We start from the raw sequence: 16,651 nt of genomic DNA, 5'->3' as shown, positions 1-16,651 counted from the left end.
TGCCCTTCCAGGTGGGCCCTTCGTTGCCGGAATCCCACCCGGGGAAGCAAGCCCAGCGAGGCCGGATTCTTTGTTCCTGCTCCTAGCGGTTAAGTCTGCCGCCAGGCCCGGGGCTTCCCGGTGCAGGACTGAAGCGCCCTGCAGGCTGTGTGGCCCGATCGAGGCTTTGGTCCCTGAGCCTCCTTCTGCACGGAGAAATGGTGCACGAGGATTGCCCGGCCCACACTGGGGCAGGAGCTCAGGAGGTGCTCAGGGACGGGCCGGCTTGGCCCCTCTCACCTGGCACCCGACCTCTCCCGTTCATGCTTTCGCCTGCCGTGCTCTGGCAAGGGCGGGATTCCTGCAAACGTGGGGTTCAGAGGCACCTTTACCTGCCCAATGCATTCCACCCCACGTGGGAGGCGCTGAGCCCCGGGGATGCAGTGTCTGTGCCAGGCCCCCTGAGCTGGCTCCTCTGCACCTGGCGCTCCCCGCACCCCGGGGTTTTGGCCGCCCGCCCGGGCACGGGGGAGGCAGCCAGGGTCAGCCCACTCAGCCTCCCGCGGCGTTCCCTAGATAGGGGCCAGGGCAAAGACTCCCCAACGTGGGGGCAGAGCAGGCTGTGTGGACAAGCTGCCCCTGGGACACGGTGCCCGGCTGGGGGGTGGGGCTGGGGGGTCCTGGCCCGGGGTGGGGAGGGGACTGCCCGAGGCTGGGGCGGCTCCAGGCTGCCAGCCCAGGGGACTGGTGGTTTCCCAGTAACTGAGCCCCTGGCAACCTCCCCGTGATTCAGCTTCGCCTTTCTAAACTGGAATCAGCTTGCTCTCTCCTCCTCTTCCTCCTCCTCCTCTTCCTCCTTCTCCTCCCCCTCCTCCTCCCCGTCCTCTTCCTTTTCTTCTCCCTCTCACTCTGCCTCTTCCCCAGTTGACCCAGGGTGTCCCTCCCTGCTCTCAGCCCCTGCATCCCCATCTCTGAGCCCTCCCCCGCCCTTGAACCCCTGCACCGGGCCTGGCGCCCCTTCCCTCCCCTGGGCCTCAGGAGCTGCCCCTGCACCCGCCTGCCCTGCAGGATGCCCCAGCTGAGCCTGTCCTGGCTGGGCCTGGGGCCGGCGGCCGCCTCCCCGTGGCTGCTGCTGCTGCTGCTCGGGGCCTCCTGGCTCCTGGCCCGCGTCCTGGCCTGGGCCTGCGCCTTCCACGCCACCTGCCGCCGCCTCCGCTGCTTCCCGCAGCCCCCCAAACGCAACTGGTTCTGGGGTCACCTGGGCCTGGTGAGTGTGGCAGCAGGACGGGGCTGGGGGTCAGGGCGGGGGACGTCCCCAGGGTGGGGAAGGAGCTGGGGGGGCCGGGGGCGGAGGTGGGCTGGGGTCGGGACGGCTCACTGCCTCGCTGCTCTGCTGTGCCATCCAGCCTCTGTCCCCTCCCTGTCCTCCCACCCGGCCTGCTCAGCGTCCTCTTCCCGCCTGTCTCCCCCCTGGGGCACCGGGGGGCTCACGGGGAGGCTGCACAGGGCAGGGCCCTGGTGCCCCGTTCTGCACGGCGGGGCTGGAGGGCTCCTGAGGGCACCGTGCAGGGTCTGTCCCTGCCGGCCCTGTCCTGTGTCTCTGGGCTGCCGCTTCCCGCAGGGATTAGCTGGGACGCCCCAGCCCACCCCAAACACACAGGGCCACCGCTGGGCCGGAAGACAGCTGGGGACAGTGTCCCACCCCTGCCCTTCCTGGGCACCGTCCTCTCCCCCGGCTCTTCCCCACGGGGACGTCCCAGCGGGCCCTGATGTGCAACCTGCACGACTGTCACCCGGGAGCCGCCACTGCCCCACCCGCCCCTGCCCTCTGACCAGGACCTGCTCTGTCCTGCGGGTGCTGAGGCCTCAGCCTGCTCACCTGTAACGGCAGGGGCGACGGGTGTCCTTAGGGAGGGTGCGGGGGACACGCTGCGCTCAGAGCCTGGGCTGCAGAAGGCGCTCGCAGGAGGGAGCCAGGGACCCCATGGGCAGTCAGAGCTCCTGTCTGTCCGCCCCTCTGCGGTCAGCCGAGGCTGGAAGGTCCCGAGGGTGCAGACCCTTCTCCTCGAGAGAGGCTGTCACCTCTGCGGCCGGAAGCAGCCCCAGGCCACGCTCTGAGGCCACACGGCTGCCTGCAAACTGCCCATGTGGCTGCCCTGGGGTGGGGCCGCTCCCAGGAGGAGAAAATGCTTCCTCTGGAGCCGAAGCCTGCGAGCAGGTGTGGTGTCTTCTCCCTCCGCCCTGAAATGCGCCCGGGGGCGACTCTGAGACACCCCGAGAGAGATGGGGCGGGAGGAAGCAGAGACCCCCCTCCCCCTGCGCAGAATCCGGGCGTGCCAATGCTCTGCACAGACCCAGAACCAACAGGCCGGATCTCCCTGTCCGTCCAGCCATCCCTCATCCACCTGCCTATCTGCTAGAGAAGAGGAAATTCCCCACGAGGATCGGCTCACGCATTTGTCGGGGGCTAGAGGTTCCGTCGCGGCATCCCGCCCGCCGGCTGGAGACCGGGCGCCGGAGCTGCCACTCGGTCCCGTCCAGGGCCCCGAGCGACTGGAGTTCCCACGTCCAGGGGTGGAGAAGGCGGATGGATGTCCCAGCTCCGGAAGACAGAGTCGAGCCCCCTCCTCCGCCTTTCTGGGCCCCTAGTGGCTTGGAGGGCGCCTGCCCGCGCCGGGGAGGGCGGATCTTCCTTCCTCGGTTTACCAACGCAAACGCTGATCTCTGCTGGAAACTCTTGCAGACACACCCACCCATAAATAAAGCTCGCCGGCTGTCCGCGCAGCCCTCAGCCCAGTCACGGTGGCACCTGAAATTAGCCGTCGCGGGCGGTGACGGCCCTGCCTTGCTTGCAGGTGCCCCCCACGGAGGAAGGGTTGAGGGAAGTGACTGAGCTGGTGGCCACCTACCCCCGGGTCTTTAAGCGGTGGCTGGGCCCCGTCTTTCCCCTGATCACTTTGTGCCACCCCGACTTCGTCCGGTCTGTCCTCAGCGCCTCAGGTACCCTGCGGGGCTCGTGGTGGTGGGTGTCCGAGGGCCTCCAGCCCCTCCTGCCCCGAGCTGCTGTGTGGCCCCTGCAGGACCCGGGTCCCTCCCTCCTTCTGCTCCTGCAGCCACCTTCCTCCTCCCTGCATGTGACCCCCCAAGCCCCCACCTCGGTGTCTCCTCCCCGCTCTGCCGTCTGCCACCCCCCACCTGGTGTTTTGGGCACCACTGGAGCCCCAAGAGGCCTAAACTCGGGGGCCGTGTCTTGGAGGAACCCCCAAGCTAGAGGAGATGCATCTGGACAGAGGCATCCCCAACCTCGAGTGGTCAGGCCAGGGCCAGAGGGAGATGCCCGTGACGGCTCGATGGAGAAACAAGGTCTCTGCTGGGGCAGGCTGGAGGGCTTCCTGGAGGAGGAGTTGCCAGAGCTGCGTCTGACATGAAGAGTAGGAATTAATTGCTTAAAGCAAGAGGCAGGGCGGTGCAGTGGGCTTCGTGAGTACCCATGGCCTCCCGCCAGGGCTGGCATCAGCCTTCTCGGTCTCCAGGCCCAGAGCCACGGGGAGGGCAGGTGGCTGGCGGAAGGTATGCTCTTGTCGTGACTGAGGGACAGTCCGGGTCACACCTGGCCCAAGTCTGGGACATTAAAGGGACCCTATTTAAGTCCTATCTGGGGCCTGTCTGTGGAGCACACCGAGGTCACGTTAGAGCATCTAGTGTCATGCTAGGGGTAGTCATGTATTTAGTAGTCATGTCAGGATGTGTCAGCACATGTGAGGGCCATGCCACACGCCCCAGGTGCATGTAGGAAGTCAGAGGGCTCTGGGGCAGACAGGGGGTCCTAGGTCCCTCTGAAGGCACTTTGTAGAGCTTTGAGCTATGCTCAAGTATTGCAAAACACGGTGGACCATGTAGGAGCCATGTCAAGGCATGATGGAGCATGTTGTGCCATGTTAGGCTGTGTCACCACTCTACTGTGCTTCTGTGGCCTGGTCTGGTCCCCTCCCCCCACCCCGTCCTTACTGCTTCCTCTGTCCTTGGCCCACTCCCTGCTATGCCGGGCTTGGAGGGGGGCAGTGCAAACCCCTGGCCGGGAGCCTCCACCCCCTCAAGCCCTCCCCGCCCCCCTTCATGTCCCCTGATGGTCCTCGTTCATGTCAGCTGCCGTCGCGCCCAAGAACGTGGTCTTCTACAGCTTCCTCAAGCCCTGGCTGGGTGAGTAGCTGCAGGTGAACAGGGGTGGGGACGGCCTGGTGGGGGCGGGAGAAGGCACTTCCCTTGCCCACGGCCCTTGGCTGCCCTCCTAGGGGACGGGATCCTGCTAAGCGCCGGTGACAAGTGGAGCCGCCACCGCCGCATGCTGACGCCCGCCTTCCACTTCAACATCCTGAAGCCCTACGTGAAGATTTTCAACAAGAGCATAAACATCATGCACGTGAGTCCCTTGACCCCCCAGGGTCCCAGCGGAAACCTCTGGAAAGGTGGAGGGGCCTCAGACAGGTCTGATCTGGAGTTTTGGCTGGGCTGGGTGTCTCAGGGGCCATTGCTCTTTCTCTCCAAGTCGTGGTTTTGTCATCTATAAAATGGGTATAATAATCCCTATTTAAAAGGTCAAGATGATGTCATGGAGTCCTGTCTCGGGCACATAGTAGGTGCTCAGACAGCGTCAGTTTCTATGTTTCCATCGCACAAGCCCTGTGAGCTCAAGAGACAATGACAGGCCGGGCGCGGTGGCTCACGCCTGTAATGCTAGCACTCTGGGAGGCCGAGGCGGGAGGATCGCTCAGGGTCAGGAGTTTGAAACCAGCCTGAGCAAGAGCGAGACCCTGTCTCTACTAAAAATAGAAAGAAATTAGCAGGACAACTAAAAAATATATATATAGAAAAAAAATTAGCTGGACACGGCAGCGCATGCCTGTAGTCCCAGCTACTCGGGAGGCTGAGGCAGGAGGATCGCTTGAGCCCAGGAGTTGGAGGTTGCTGTGAGCGAGGCTGATACCACGGCACTCTAGCCCAGGTGACAGAGTGAGACTCTGTCTCAAAAGAAAAAAAGAGTTCAATGACAAAGATTGCACAGTAGCTATTGCTGCACACAAACCACTTCCAAACTCGTTAGTTTAAAGCAACAAGGGTTCATGACGGCTAACATGTCCACGGGACAGAGGGCTGGTTCGTGTGGGTGTGGGAGGGTCACTCGGGCTGTGTGACCAGCTGCGGGTCAGGTGGCAGCTTTGCTGATCCTGGCTCAATCTCTCCCCTGTGTGGGCTCGGCCGGCATCCGGCTGATCTAGGATGGCGTCAGCGGGGACACTGGACTCTCTCCCTCCTGCAGGGGTCCCCGGCTGTCCCCATGGCAGGGACAGGGCTCCAAGACACTGAGAGGAGGCTGCAATGCCTGCTGGGTCTTAGGTTTATTAATTATTATCTCATCATTTTTAGTGCAGAGTCCTGGCTGGCAAAAGCCATCACAGAATCAACGTGGGCTAGCACAGGCTCCACGTCTTGCAGGATTGTTGAAAAATCACATTGCAAAGGGCACAGGGAGAAGTGGAGAACTGGGGTTTAGGTTTTTGCAAAGTGCCTACGATTTTTTTTTTTTTTTTTTTTTTTACTGGCAAGTGGAGAAGCTACCTTGTGACTGTTACATGGATCCTCCTAAATGACACCACGCTCTGGGGTCAGAGAGAAAGGGCAGTTTATGATCATGCTGCAGCAATCAGTATGTGCTTCTTGTTCGTTTGCACTTGTCGCTAAGCCACACGAATCCCATCGGGTTAACAGGCGGGCTTTACAGGTGCCTGCTCATGCGGTATATTGCATTACAGAGGAGGGGCATTGGATTCAGGGAGCCTGCTTTTGTGGCAAGTGGAAACAAACCTGATACGGGTTTAGAGGGAGTCATGACCTTACCCCTCAAGGTTGTTCTCTGCAAACACAAGTCTAAGAAATGGCCCAGGTGGAGAACACTGGGGCTTTGCACTCTGGGCATGCCCAGCAAGGATACCCAGGGCCCAGGGCCCAGGGTCCAGGGAGGAAGTGCCTGTCCCACCATAGGGATAGTTTTGTAATCTATAAACATGAGGAAAGGCAACATTCACTGAGCACTCCCCATACACCAGAAACAAGGCTGTGTGCAGATTCCATGATACGCGTTGTCTCTGATCTAATTTTCACAGCCCCAGGAGGTAGAGATGACTGTGATGGCCACATTATCTATGAGGAAACTGAGGCTCAGAGAGGTCGGGGAGCTTGCCCAAGGTCACCCAGCTAGTAGCGAGCTGGGCTTGGTGGAGCAGGGCTTGGTTTAACTGGCAACAAAGCAGGCCAGCTGTTCTGACTGTTTCTAAAGATGTGACAGGCAGGACGGGGGGAGGGCAGTGAGCTGGCCGAGGGCGCTCAACACGGGGGGGCAGAGCTGGAACTTGAGCTCAGGTCCTGACTCCCAGCCTTGGGGTCTTCATCTCCTAAGAGTAACAGCTTCCTCTCCCACCTGACTCTGGTCTTCCCTCGGGGTGGGTGCCCGGGGCAGAGGCCAGGAGGCTGGTTCTGGGGGAGTCCATCCTGGTGGTTGGGGTTGGGGAGGGGCTCAGGGGAGCCAGGGCTTAACCCCAGCTCTGTGCCCTTCTCTGGCCAGGCCAAGTGGCAGCGCCTGGCCTCGGAGGGCAGCGCCCGTCTGGACATGTTCGAGCACATCAGCCTCATGACCTTGGACAGTCTGCAGAAATGCGTCTTCAGCTTCGACAGCCACTGCCAGGAGTGAGTCCTTGCCCGGGGCGTGGGGACTTGGGCATGGACCCAAGGGGGTAGGTGGAGGAGGAAGTCCTGACCAGTGCAGTTAGAAAGCCTTTCTGGAGTAGGTGGCTCATAGCTGGGCATTGAAGGACAGGGACAGGGAGAGAGAAAGAGCCGTTCTTCCAGGTAGGTGGAACTGTGCATCCAGGCAAGGAGGCTAGGGCACGCAGGGCACGCGCAACAGGCTTTAAAGAGACAGCTTGGCAGCGAGGGTGGAAGGGTCCGCATTGGTTAGATCTCAAGCACATGGAAAAGCCAGGCGGAGGGCTATGAACTGTATCCAAGGTTCCTAGGGAGCCATGGAAGGTGTCTGAGCACAGAAGAGTCTTGGTCAGAGCTGAGCTTGGACTTTTTGGCTCCGAGGAGGATTGACTGTAGTGTAGACACAGGAAATGGAGGGGCCTGGAAAGGAGGTCTGAGCTTGTTGGAGAAAGTGGAGCAGCTTTCAGAGAAACTGAGGAAGCGTAGGTAGGAGCAGATGCTGCGTAAGAAAGAGAGAAAACGAGCACGACGCCCAAGCTCTGCCCTGGGGACCCCGGCGCGAGGAGCTGGCAGAGCGTGGGGGCCGGGAGAGCGTGGGCCTGGCGGCTCCGTCTCCTGGAGGGACCATGGCCCTGGGGCTGCGGCCGGGAGGTGCTCCCAGGGATGCACGTGAGTTAAGGAGCCGCCTCCTCTCTTTCCCCCCCGCCCCGCAGGCGCCCCAGCGAGTACATCGCAGCCATCTCAGAGCTCAGCGCGCTCATCGTGAAAAGAAATCGGCAACTCCTCCTGCACGCGGACCTCCTGTACCACCTCACGCCCGACGGGCGGCGCTTCCGCAGGGCCTGCGCCCTGGTGCACGGCTTCACGGACGCCGTGGTCCGCGAGCGGCGCCGCGCCCTCGAGAGCCAGGGTGTGGACGGCTTCCTCAAAGCCAAGGCCAAGTCCAAGACGTTGGACTTCATCGATGTGCTCCTGCTGGCCAAGGTGGGCCTCTCCGGGACCCGGATTCCAGAGCCGGACTAGACACTGATGTCGAATGTCAGGTCCATGAACTTGGACTTAATTCAGAGGGCACTGGGGAGCTATGTATGGTGCCTGAGGAAGGGAGGGACAAGTCAGATAAATTTTTGAGGTGACTCTGTAGAAGTCTGCCTTAGGGGGAGGAAAGCAGGAGGCGGGAGGCCAGGGAGGAAGCCCGTGTGGCAGGTCTGGAGATGGCAAGGGCGGCATCCTGCTTGGACGATGGGTCTTCAGGGATGTTTCAGGTGGGGCTCAGGTGCCCTCAGAGCAGGTGTGACCCCGGGGGTTTTGCCTCCTGTCTCCAGGATGAAGATGGGAAGGAGCTGTCAGATGAGGACATACGAGCAGAGGCTGACACCTTCATGTTTGGGGGTGAGGGTCCCGGTGTGGGGACTACGGTGGGGACAGGGGTCTCTCCAGGCCAGGGGTGCGGTGGGTGGACCCCGATCACTCCATCCTCCCATCCTCCCTGAGAGCCAACATGCAAGGGCGCTGTCCACCCCTTGGGTGCTGAAGCAGCTCAGAGACCCAGGTCCACCTTCTCTCCCCTCAGGCCACGACACCACGGCCAGCGGTCTCTCCTGGGTCCTGTACAACCTCGCGAGGCACCCGGAGCACCAGGAGCGCTGCCGGCAGGAGGTGCGGGAGCTGCTGAGGGGCCGTGAGCCCGCGGAGATTGAGTGGTGAGTGCGGGTCCTCACGGCCTTTCCCCGAGCCCCTGTCCTTGGCTCTGCTGCCGGGCGGGGAAGGGGAAGTGTTGTTTTTTTTTTTTCCCTTTTATTCTGCACTATTGCCTAGTGGCAATAGGACTACAGCCCAGAAACAGGGTCTGTACACTTCCTAGAAGTGCCATCGCTGAATCAAAGCCCGGTTGAGTTTTACAATTTAATAGCTCTCGCCAAAATCCGCTCCTATGTGAGGATTTTGAGAATGCCAATTTCCCCTGTCCTCCCCAGTAGTGTGCATTGTGAAACTTCAAAACATTTGCCAGTCTAACAGGTGCAATATAATACTTTGTTATTTTAATGAACATCACTTTAAAAATGGGCAATGTTGAGCATTATTTTCACTAGTTGATCAGACACGCACATTTCATTTTTTGTGATGGGTCAGTTTTTGCATAATTTGTTCTCTTTACTTTGCATTTTTCTAGTTTTTTTTTTTTTTTTTTTTTTTTGAGACAGAGTCTCGCTTTGTTGCCCAGGCTAGAGTGAGTGCCGTGGCATCAGCCTCGCTCACAGCAACCTCAAACTCCTGGGCTCAAAGGATCCTCCTGCCTCAGCCTCCCAAGTAGCTGGGACTACAGGCATGTGCCACCATGCCCAGCTAATTTTTTGTATATATTAGTTGGCCAATTAATTTCTTTCTATTTATAGTAGAGACGGGTCTCGCTCTTGCTCAGGCTGGTTTTGAACTCCTGACCTCGAGCAATCCGCCCGCCTCGGCCTCCCAGAGAGCTAGGATTACAGGCGTGAGCCACCGCGCCCGGCCTCTAGTTTTTAATTGATTTCTAAAAACTGTTTGCATATGAAAGTTCTTTTTTGTTATACATAATTATCATGTTATCTTTGATTTTATTTTTGGTTTTGTTCATTAATTTTCATGTTATTTATTTATTTGTATTCAAAGTTACTAATACTTTCTTTTACAGCTTTTGTTTTTGTGTTTAAAAATCATTCTTGGAAAAGCCCTTACCACTCTAAGATTAAAACATAAAACTCTTGTTTGTTTTTCTCTAATGTGTTTATTTATTTCAAAAATATTTTATTTAGGTAATATTTTATTAATAGTTTTGTATTTAGCACTTTTTCCTATGAAATCTATTTTTCTCCAAATGTCTAATTATCCCACAGAATTTAACGAACATTTTGTAGTTGTCTCATGACTTTATTTTTTATTTTTATTTTTTTAATTTAATTTTTTTTTTTTTTTTTTTTTTTTTTTTGAGACAGAGTCTCACTTTGTTGCCCAGGCTAGAGTGAGTGCCGTGGCGTCAGCCTAGCTCACAGCAACCTCAAACTCCTGGGCTTAAGCGATCCTTCTGTCTCAGCCTCCCGAGTAGCTGAGACTACAGGCATGTGCCACCATGCCCAGCTAATTTTTTCTATTTTGGGTAGAGACGGGGTCTTGTTCTTACTCAGGCTGGTCTTGAACTCCTGAGCTCAAATGATCCACCCGCCTTCGGCCTCCCAAAGTGCTAGGATTACAGGCGTGAGCCACAACACCTGACCATTGTCTCATGGCTTTAAATAATAGTAGATTTAAGTAGCAGATTTAAAATAAGCTAAATGTACTTATATATTTGGGTTTATCATCTATAGTCTTTTACATTAATTTACATAATCATACATAAGCATGAAGAAGTCTTCATTATCTTACTTTTAAAAACTTTCATATTGGTAAAGTAGATTCTGTCTCATTACTCTGCCTTGCAATTGTTTTGAGTTCTTATTTTTTCCATTTGATTTCTATGATCAGGTTGGCTAGTTTGAAAAATACTCTTGAACATCGTAATTAATTGACCTTTTGGATGCAGGTGCTAATGGTTGAGTTAATCATCTTTCCCAATTCATGGCAGGTTCTCATCATTTTTTTTTTTCATGCAATACTTATTTCTTCCCATTCATGCCAATTCTCCACTTCCAATATGAGATTCCAGAGAGATGAATCCTTTTATTTTTAAGTTTTTTGTTGTTGGGGTGGATGTATTTTAAAATTCCAAATATGTTGCAGAATATCACAGATCTTCTGCTGGCTCTTACCTTTTTCAGAAATGGAGCGCTGTGATTTTCTCGGCCATGCACAGTTCTGAGCCCATTATTTCGTTTATTGCTTTTTGCCCTGTTTCATGGGTCTGTGTTTCTCTTTTTGCAGAAGTACCACAGTTTTTTAAATATATATATATATATAAGTATTGGCCGGGCGCGGTGGCTCACGCCTGTAATCCCAGCACTCTGGGAGGCTGAGGCGGGAGGATTGCTTGAGGTCAGGAGTTTGAAACCAGCCTGAGCAAGAGCGAGACCCCGTCTCTACTATAAATAGAAAGAAATTAATTGGCCAACTAATATATATAGAAAAAATGAGCCGGGCATGGTGGCGCATGCCTGTAGTCCCAGCTACTCGGGAGGCTGAGGCAGGAGGATTGCTTGAGCCCAGGAGTTTGAGGTTGCTGTGAGCGAGGCTGACGCCACGGCACTCTAGCCTGGGCAACAAAGCGAAACTCTGTCTCAAAAAAAAAAATATATATATATATATATATATATATATACATATAATATCTGGTGGATTGCATGTCCCTTTTCTTCATATAGTCCTTTTCTCTCTCATCCCTTAGTGGGATTCTGGGCTGCTTCCTTCTCTCCAGAGCAACGACCATCTTTGTACATGTGTCGTTATGTACCTGTCAAAGAATCTCTCTGAGGTCTGTGCTTGGGAGCCAGCTTGCTTGGTCATAAAACACGCATTGTCTTTCTTTGACTGTGTACTGGCGGTTGCCACCCAGAATGGCAGCCCCTGTCCATGCCATTATACATGCATGAAACCCCTCTGCCCCAACCAAACCTCAGCCAATACGTAGCGTTACCCATTTTGTTAATCCCCCTCCCCCCTTTTTTTTTTTTGAGCCAAGGTCTCTCTCTGTCACCCAGGCTAGAGTGCAGTGGCATCATGATAGCTCACTGCAGCCTCCAACTCCGGGGCTCAAGTAATCCTCCTGCCTCAGCCTCCCGAGTAGCTGGGAGTACAGGTGCAAGCCACCACCATGACCAGTTAATTTTTCTTTTTTTTTAGTAAAGACAGGGTCTTGCTTTCTTGCTCAGGCTGGTTTCGAACTCCTGGCCTCAAGCGATCCTCCCACCTTGGCCTCCCACAGTGCTAGGGTTACAGGTGTGAGCCACTGTGCCTGGCCTAATTCTTATCTCAAATAGATGTGAAGTGACATCTCATTGTTAGATAACTTCTGTTTCTCTGATAACTAGTGACTTCAAGCATCTCTTCTTAAATCTCTTGTGTTTGAGCTTCCATGAATTCTTAGATCATATTCTTTGTTGACATTTCTCTTGGGTCACCTGTCTTTCCCTGTTGATTTGCAAACATTCCTTACATATTCCAGGTGTTGTTCTAGATCTATGTAGTTATTGTAGACATCTCTGAATCTCTCATCTGAATGTTAATTTGGTCCATGCTGTCTTTTATTACACAAAAATCCTTAACTTTCATGCATATTTATCCTTTCTTAAAAATCTTCCAGCTTCTGCCTTTGGGGTTTTAAGGATTCTTACTCCTAAGTGACAAAAATGTCAATTAGGTTATCTTCTTTTAACTTTAGAGTTTTACCTTCTTTGCTGAGTAAGAGACTCCACCTGTACATGGAATGGTCAAGGATCTGATTCTTTCTGTTTGCACATCTCTGGTGATCTGAACACCTTCCACCAAACTATCTATTTCCCAGGAGTGTGTGGACTTTACTTCACCTGATGCCAAGTTTTCACCTGTTCATGTGCCTGACTCCAAGCTCTCTACTCTGTTTCATGGGTCTGTGTTTATCTTTTTGCAGAAGTACCACAGTTTTTTTTAATAAGTCTTAATATCTGGTTGATTGCATGCCCCTTCTTTGACCTTTATTTTAAAATTGACTTAATCCTGATGAACTTCAGTTCTTCCAATAGGAATGACACATTAAGAAAAAAATCTAGTTAGATTTTTTTTGGATTGCATTGACTGAATATGTTGATTAATTTAGAAATAATTGACACCTTTAAAATATTAAATAATTTCATCCTACAGTGTGGAGTGGATCTTATCCATCAAAATAACCTTATAAGGACGTTAGGAGATTTTTTTTTTTTTTGCTTTTATTAGCCGATTATAAACATTTAAAAAGTTTTCTTGCCAATATATTAACATTTTTTAGGATACCCTCTGAGTGTTGGGTTTTGCTCAAAAATGCTTGGAAAAGTAGAGGCCAAGTTTTCTTCTAGTGCTTTTGTGAGTTTGATTTTCTGACGCTAACATCCTTGATTCCTCTGGAGTCAATTTTGTTGCCTGACTCAGGGTCGGAGGGGGGAGGTGGGAGGGAGTCACGGGGCAGCAGCAGGGCTGTGCTTGCTCCCTGGGTGACCGCTGGGGGTGCTCCTCAGGGAGGACCTGGCCCAGCTGCCCTTCCTCACCATGTGCATCAAGGAGAGTCTGCGGCTGCACCCCCCGGTCCCTGGCGTCTCCCGCAGCTGCACCAAGGACATTGTGCTCCCTGATGGCCGGGTCATCCCCAAAGGTGCCCACGGTGGCAGGGGGAGGCGGCTCCTGGGTGGGGAGGTGGCCCCTTCAGGCAGCTTGGACCTTGTCCTGACTGTCCCCTCCTCCCGACAGGGAATGTCTGTACTATCAGCATCTTTGGGATTCATCACAACCCATCAGTCTGGTCCAACCCTGAGGTGCTGCCCCTCCCCCCTTCTCCCCCCTGGGGCCTGGTGAGGGGGAGGGGTCCTGACCGGGGACACAGACACCCCCTCTACTGTGCCCACATCTGTCTTTCCTGGGGGAGGGTGGGTGTCCTGAGACTCCCCATCCAGAAGCCCTGTCTTCCCGGGTCCCCAGGTCTATGAGCCCTTCCGCTTCGACCCAGAAAACCCCCAGAACAGCTCACCCCTGGCGTTTATTCCCTTCTCGGCGGGGCCCAGGTGAGGCCGCGGGGGTCCGAGGCGGGAGGGGGTGAGGGTGGTAAACCTGGGGCAACCTGGTGAGAGAGTTTACTGTGGGGTGGTGTATCTCAGGGGTTTAAATAAGAGCCCAGGAACAAGGGGGTGCTCAGAGTCCACTCCCCGGCCCGCCGGTCGGCATTAGGGGCTGGAGACGGGGCCATGCAAGACCACGTGGGGGTCCCACGGAAGCTTACCCTCCTGTCTTGTTCTCAAATTGAGCCAGGTGGGGTGGGGGTCCCGGGACAGGATCCAGGCGTGACGGGGCCCGGATGGGGTCCTGGGTGCGGTCACTGTCCCAACCTCCATCCGCCCCCAGGAACTGCATCGGGCAGACCTTCGCCATGACCGAGATGAAGGTGGTCCTGGCGCTCACCCTGCTGCGCTTCCGCGTCCTGCCCGACCACACGGAGCCGCGCAGGAAGCCGGAGCTGATCCTGCGCGCTGAGGGCGGCCTCTGGCTGCGGGTGGAGCCGCTCAGCGGGGACCTGCAGTGACCCACTGCGGCCAGGTCTGGGAGCCTCTGAACGCACCCACCTGCCTGTGCAGACTCCCAGGAATAAAACGGCTGTCACCTGTGCCTGAGCCTCACCCAGAGCCAGCAGGGGGCGCCCGGGGCTGCAGGCACCTGCAGGTGGGACCGGCTGGTGGGGCGGGTGGTGTCCCTGAGCCCAAGAGCCTGATGCACTCTCTGGCTGACCACAGGGCTCCCTCGCTGATGGCTGGTTCTCCCAGAGCCCAGGGAAGGACTTTTTTCCATGGGCGAGAGGGAGCCATGGGAGGTATTTGAACAGGAGAAGGACTAGGATTTAGAAGAGACATAAGTGGCAGGCTTCAGACTCTAAGTCATACAAACAAACACATAGAGTCACTACACTTCCACTACCCTGACCTCGGTTCTAATCTCCTAATAAGCCCAGTCTTTTCTCACTTTGGGGATCTTCACTGTGGTTCGTAAATCACTCTGTTTATTAAACACAGCAAGCCTGGTTGTTATACGGCGTGTCTGATCATTGCGGTTTCTGAGTCTATCATATGGCTTGTCATTTTTGCCAGTTTTCACTCATGGGGTCAGTGATTTCTGTCCGCCTGGTTATCTTTGCCCAAGCATTGACCGTCATATTTGCAATAATATTTGTAGAATTTGAAGAAGGCAGCCTTCTCTAGGGAAGAGTCCTTGGATCTTGCTGTTGGCGACCGCGTCAAATGGCGCCCAAGGCTTGTGGTGCCCACGGTCACTAAGGCAGTTTAGATTGAAGGCGAAATCTCGCTTTCGGGTTCCTTCGCTTCAGTTTACTCTCACCTGGGAGATGCAGCCCTGTGAGGGCTCCCCTTAGGTGAGAAGGGGCTTCTTCCAAATTCCCCTCCTTGTATCACCCCCCTGCTTCGATACCTCCCCGCCTCTCACCATGAGGACATCAAGACAAGGTTCACATTTTCCTAATTTTGAAAAAAAAAAAAATGCCTGCCAAGTGAACACATAATTCACGTTCGTTTTATCTCTGTGTTTCTGTTCTCATTTGAATTGAGTCTTCCTAGTCTTTTCATGTCATTCATTCTTACAAGTACCTGGAAAACATGCCACTCTGGGAGTTGTCGTTAAAAAGCTGGATTAGACGATCCAGGTAAGCTAGCTTGCCTTTCGTAGAAGCACCTAGTCTGAAATGTGTTCTTAAATTTTCACGGTGCAGTGGTTACTCCGCTCTGGGATTGAGTAGGGTTGATGACCGCCTTTGGGTTTGTAGATTTCCAGATTCCCAAAGCTCCCCTCGGAACTGGTGGGCGGGGACTGCACGTCACCCCGAGATCCGGGATATAGAGCCGTCTAGCGGGAGCAGATGGAGTTTGGCTTGGACTCCTTTGGGGATCTCACGAGTGTGTCCTTGCGTAGGAAGGAGAGTCTCCATTGGACGGTTTCTAGCCAATGGAGCGGGCCGTGCCAGAGACCGCTAGCTGTGCACTCCGATATTCACTTTTGCCCAATTTATGTGTAAGCGTACAGCAGCCCGAAACCCAGGTTATACTGGATAGCCTTTCTTGAGGTTGGATTGTTTAAATGACTGTGACCCGTCTCATGTGGAGAAGTCAAAGATTAGGTGGTGGTGATTCTGGTCACCTTCTTTAAGAGGAGGCTGGGGCCGGGCGCGGTGGCTCACGTCTGTAATCCCAGCACTCTGGGAGGCTGAGGCGGGAGGATCGCTCAAGGTCAGGAGTTTGAAACCAGCCTGAGCAAGAGTGAGACCCCATCTCTACTCTAAGTAGAAAGAAATTAATTGGCCAACTAATATACATAGAAAAAATTAGCCGGGCGTGGTGGCGAAGGCCTGTAGTCCCAGCTACTCGGGAGACTGAGGTAGGAGGATCACTTGAGCCCAGGAGATGGAGGCTGCTGTGAGCGAGGCTGACGCCACGGCACTCACTCTAGCCTGGGCAACAAAGTGAGACTCTGTTTTAAAAAAAAAAAAAAAAAAAAAAAAAAAAAAAAGAGAGAAGGCTGGGACACTCTGCCTGCCAGCCGTCTTCCTCCTCCTTCCTGCTCCTCGTGAGACTAATGTGGTCGCTGGGGCTCATCTCGGACCTGAAGGCAGGGGCTGCTCTCTAGGGGAGCCAGGGCACGGGGCGGGTAGCTGGCTGCAGGGGCAGATGATCTGGGATCCATGCTATGGTCTCAATGTCCCTGCGCCCCGACACACAAATTCACAGGTGAAGTCTAGTCTCCAATGCGGCGGCCTTAAGATGTGGGACCTTTGGGAAATGATTAGGCTACGAGGGCTCTGCCTTCATAAGTGAAATTGTAAAAGAGACCTGAGCAAGGGCGTTCTCTTCTTCCACCGCGTGGGAAACACAGAGAAGATGCTATCGATGATGAATAGGCCCTCGCCAGGCATGAGATGTACCGGGGTGCCTTGATCTCGGACCTCCCAGCTGTCAGAGCTGTGAGCAATCAATGCGTGTTGTTTATAAGTTACTAAGTCCAAGGTACTTCGTTACAGCACCCTGAGTGGACTAAGACAATCCGCATTGTCTCGTACTGTCAAGATTGTAATACCAGTCTGCTATATATTAGCTGTTTGGCTTGGGGAAAACCGCGTATTTAAGTGTATGACAGTTGCTGTGCTATGTAATAGCATCTGCCTTGTTGGGTCGTTGTGAGCACTGAGCAAGAGAATCCATGCAAAGTAACTGAGCCGAATCTG

At 54.5% G+C, this 16,651-nt stretch overlaps 1 protein-coding gene across 1 annotated transcript; it reads left to right on the top strand.

Moving 5' to 3' along the window:
- Positions 1–979: 979 nt before the first annotated feature.
- Positions 980–14,033, top strand: CYP4F152 (cytochrome P450 family 4 subfamily F member 152). Its single transcript, XM_012758371.3, has 12 exons — positions 980–1,246; positions 2,835–2,979; positions 4,126–4,179; positions 4,272–4,399; positions 6,599–6,720; positions 7,452–7,722; positions 8,064–8,130; positions 8,312–8,441; positions 12,897–13,030; positions 13,126–13,190; positions 13,354–13,436; positions 13,774–14,033. The coding sequence occupies exons 1-12, from the start codon at positions 1,049–1,051 to the stop codon at positions 13,949–13,951; spliced, it is 1,575 nt and encodes a 524-aa protein (XP_012613825.2). The 5' UTR covers positions 980–1,048; the 3' UTR covers positions 13,952–14,033.
- Positions 14,034–16,651: the final 2,618 nt, after the last annotated feature.

The sequence above is a fragment of the Microcebus murinus genome, chromosome 4, assembly GCF_040939455.1.
Source record: "Microcebus murinus isolate Inina chromosome 4, M.murinus_Inina_mat1.0, whole genome shotgun sequence".
NCBI lineage: Eukaryota > Metazoa > Chordata > Mammalia > Primates > Cheirogaleidae > Microcebus > Microcebus murinus.
Note: the sequence above shows the minus strand (reverse complement) of the source record. Positions and strands in the feature narration are given on the sequence as shown.

Coding starts and splice junctions, on each gene's coding strand:
- CYP4F152 (XM_012758371.3), top strand. CDS start 1,049: ATGCCCCAGCTGAGCCTGTCCTGGCTGGGCCTGGGGCCGGCGGCCGCC. Junction 1,247..2,834: donor TCTGGGGTCACCTGGGCCTG/GTGAGTGTGGCA, acceptor CCTTGCTTGCAG/GTGCCCCCCACGGAGGAAGG. Junction 7,723..8,063: donor ATGTGCTCCTGCTGGCCAAG/GTGGGCCTCTCC, acceptor TCCTGTCTCCAG/GATGAAGATGGGAAGGAGCT.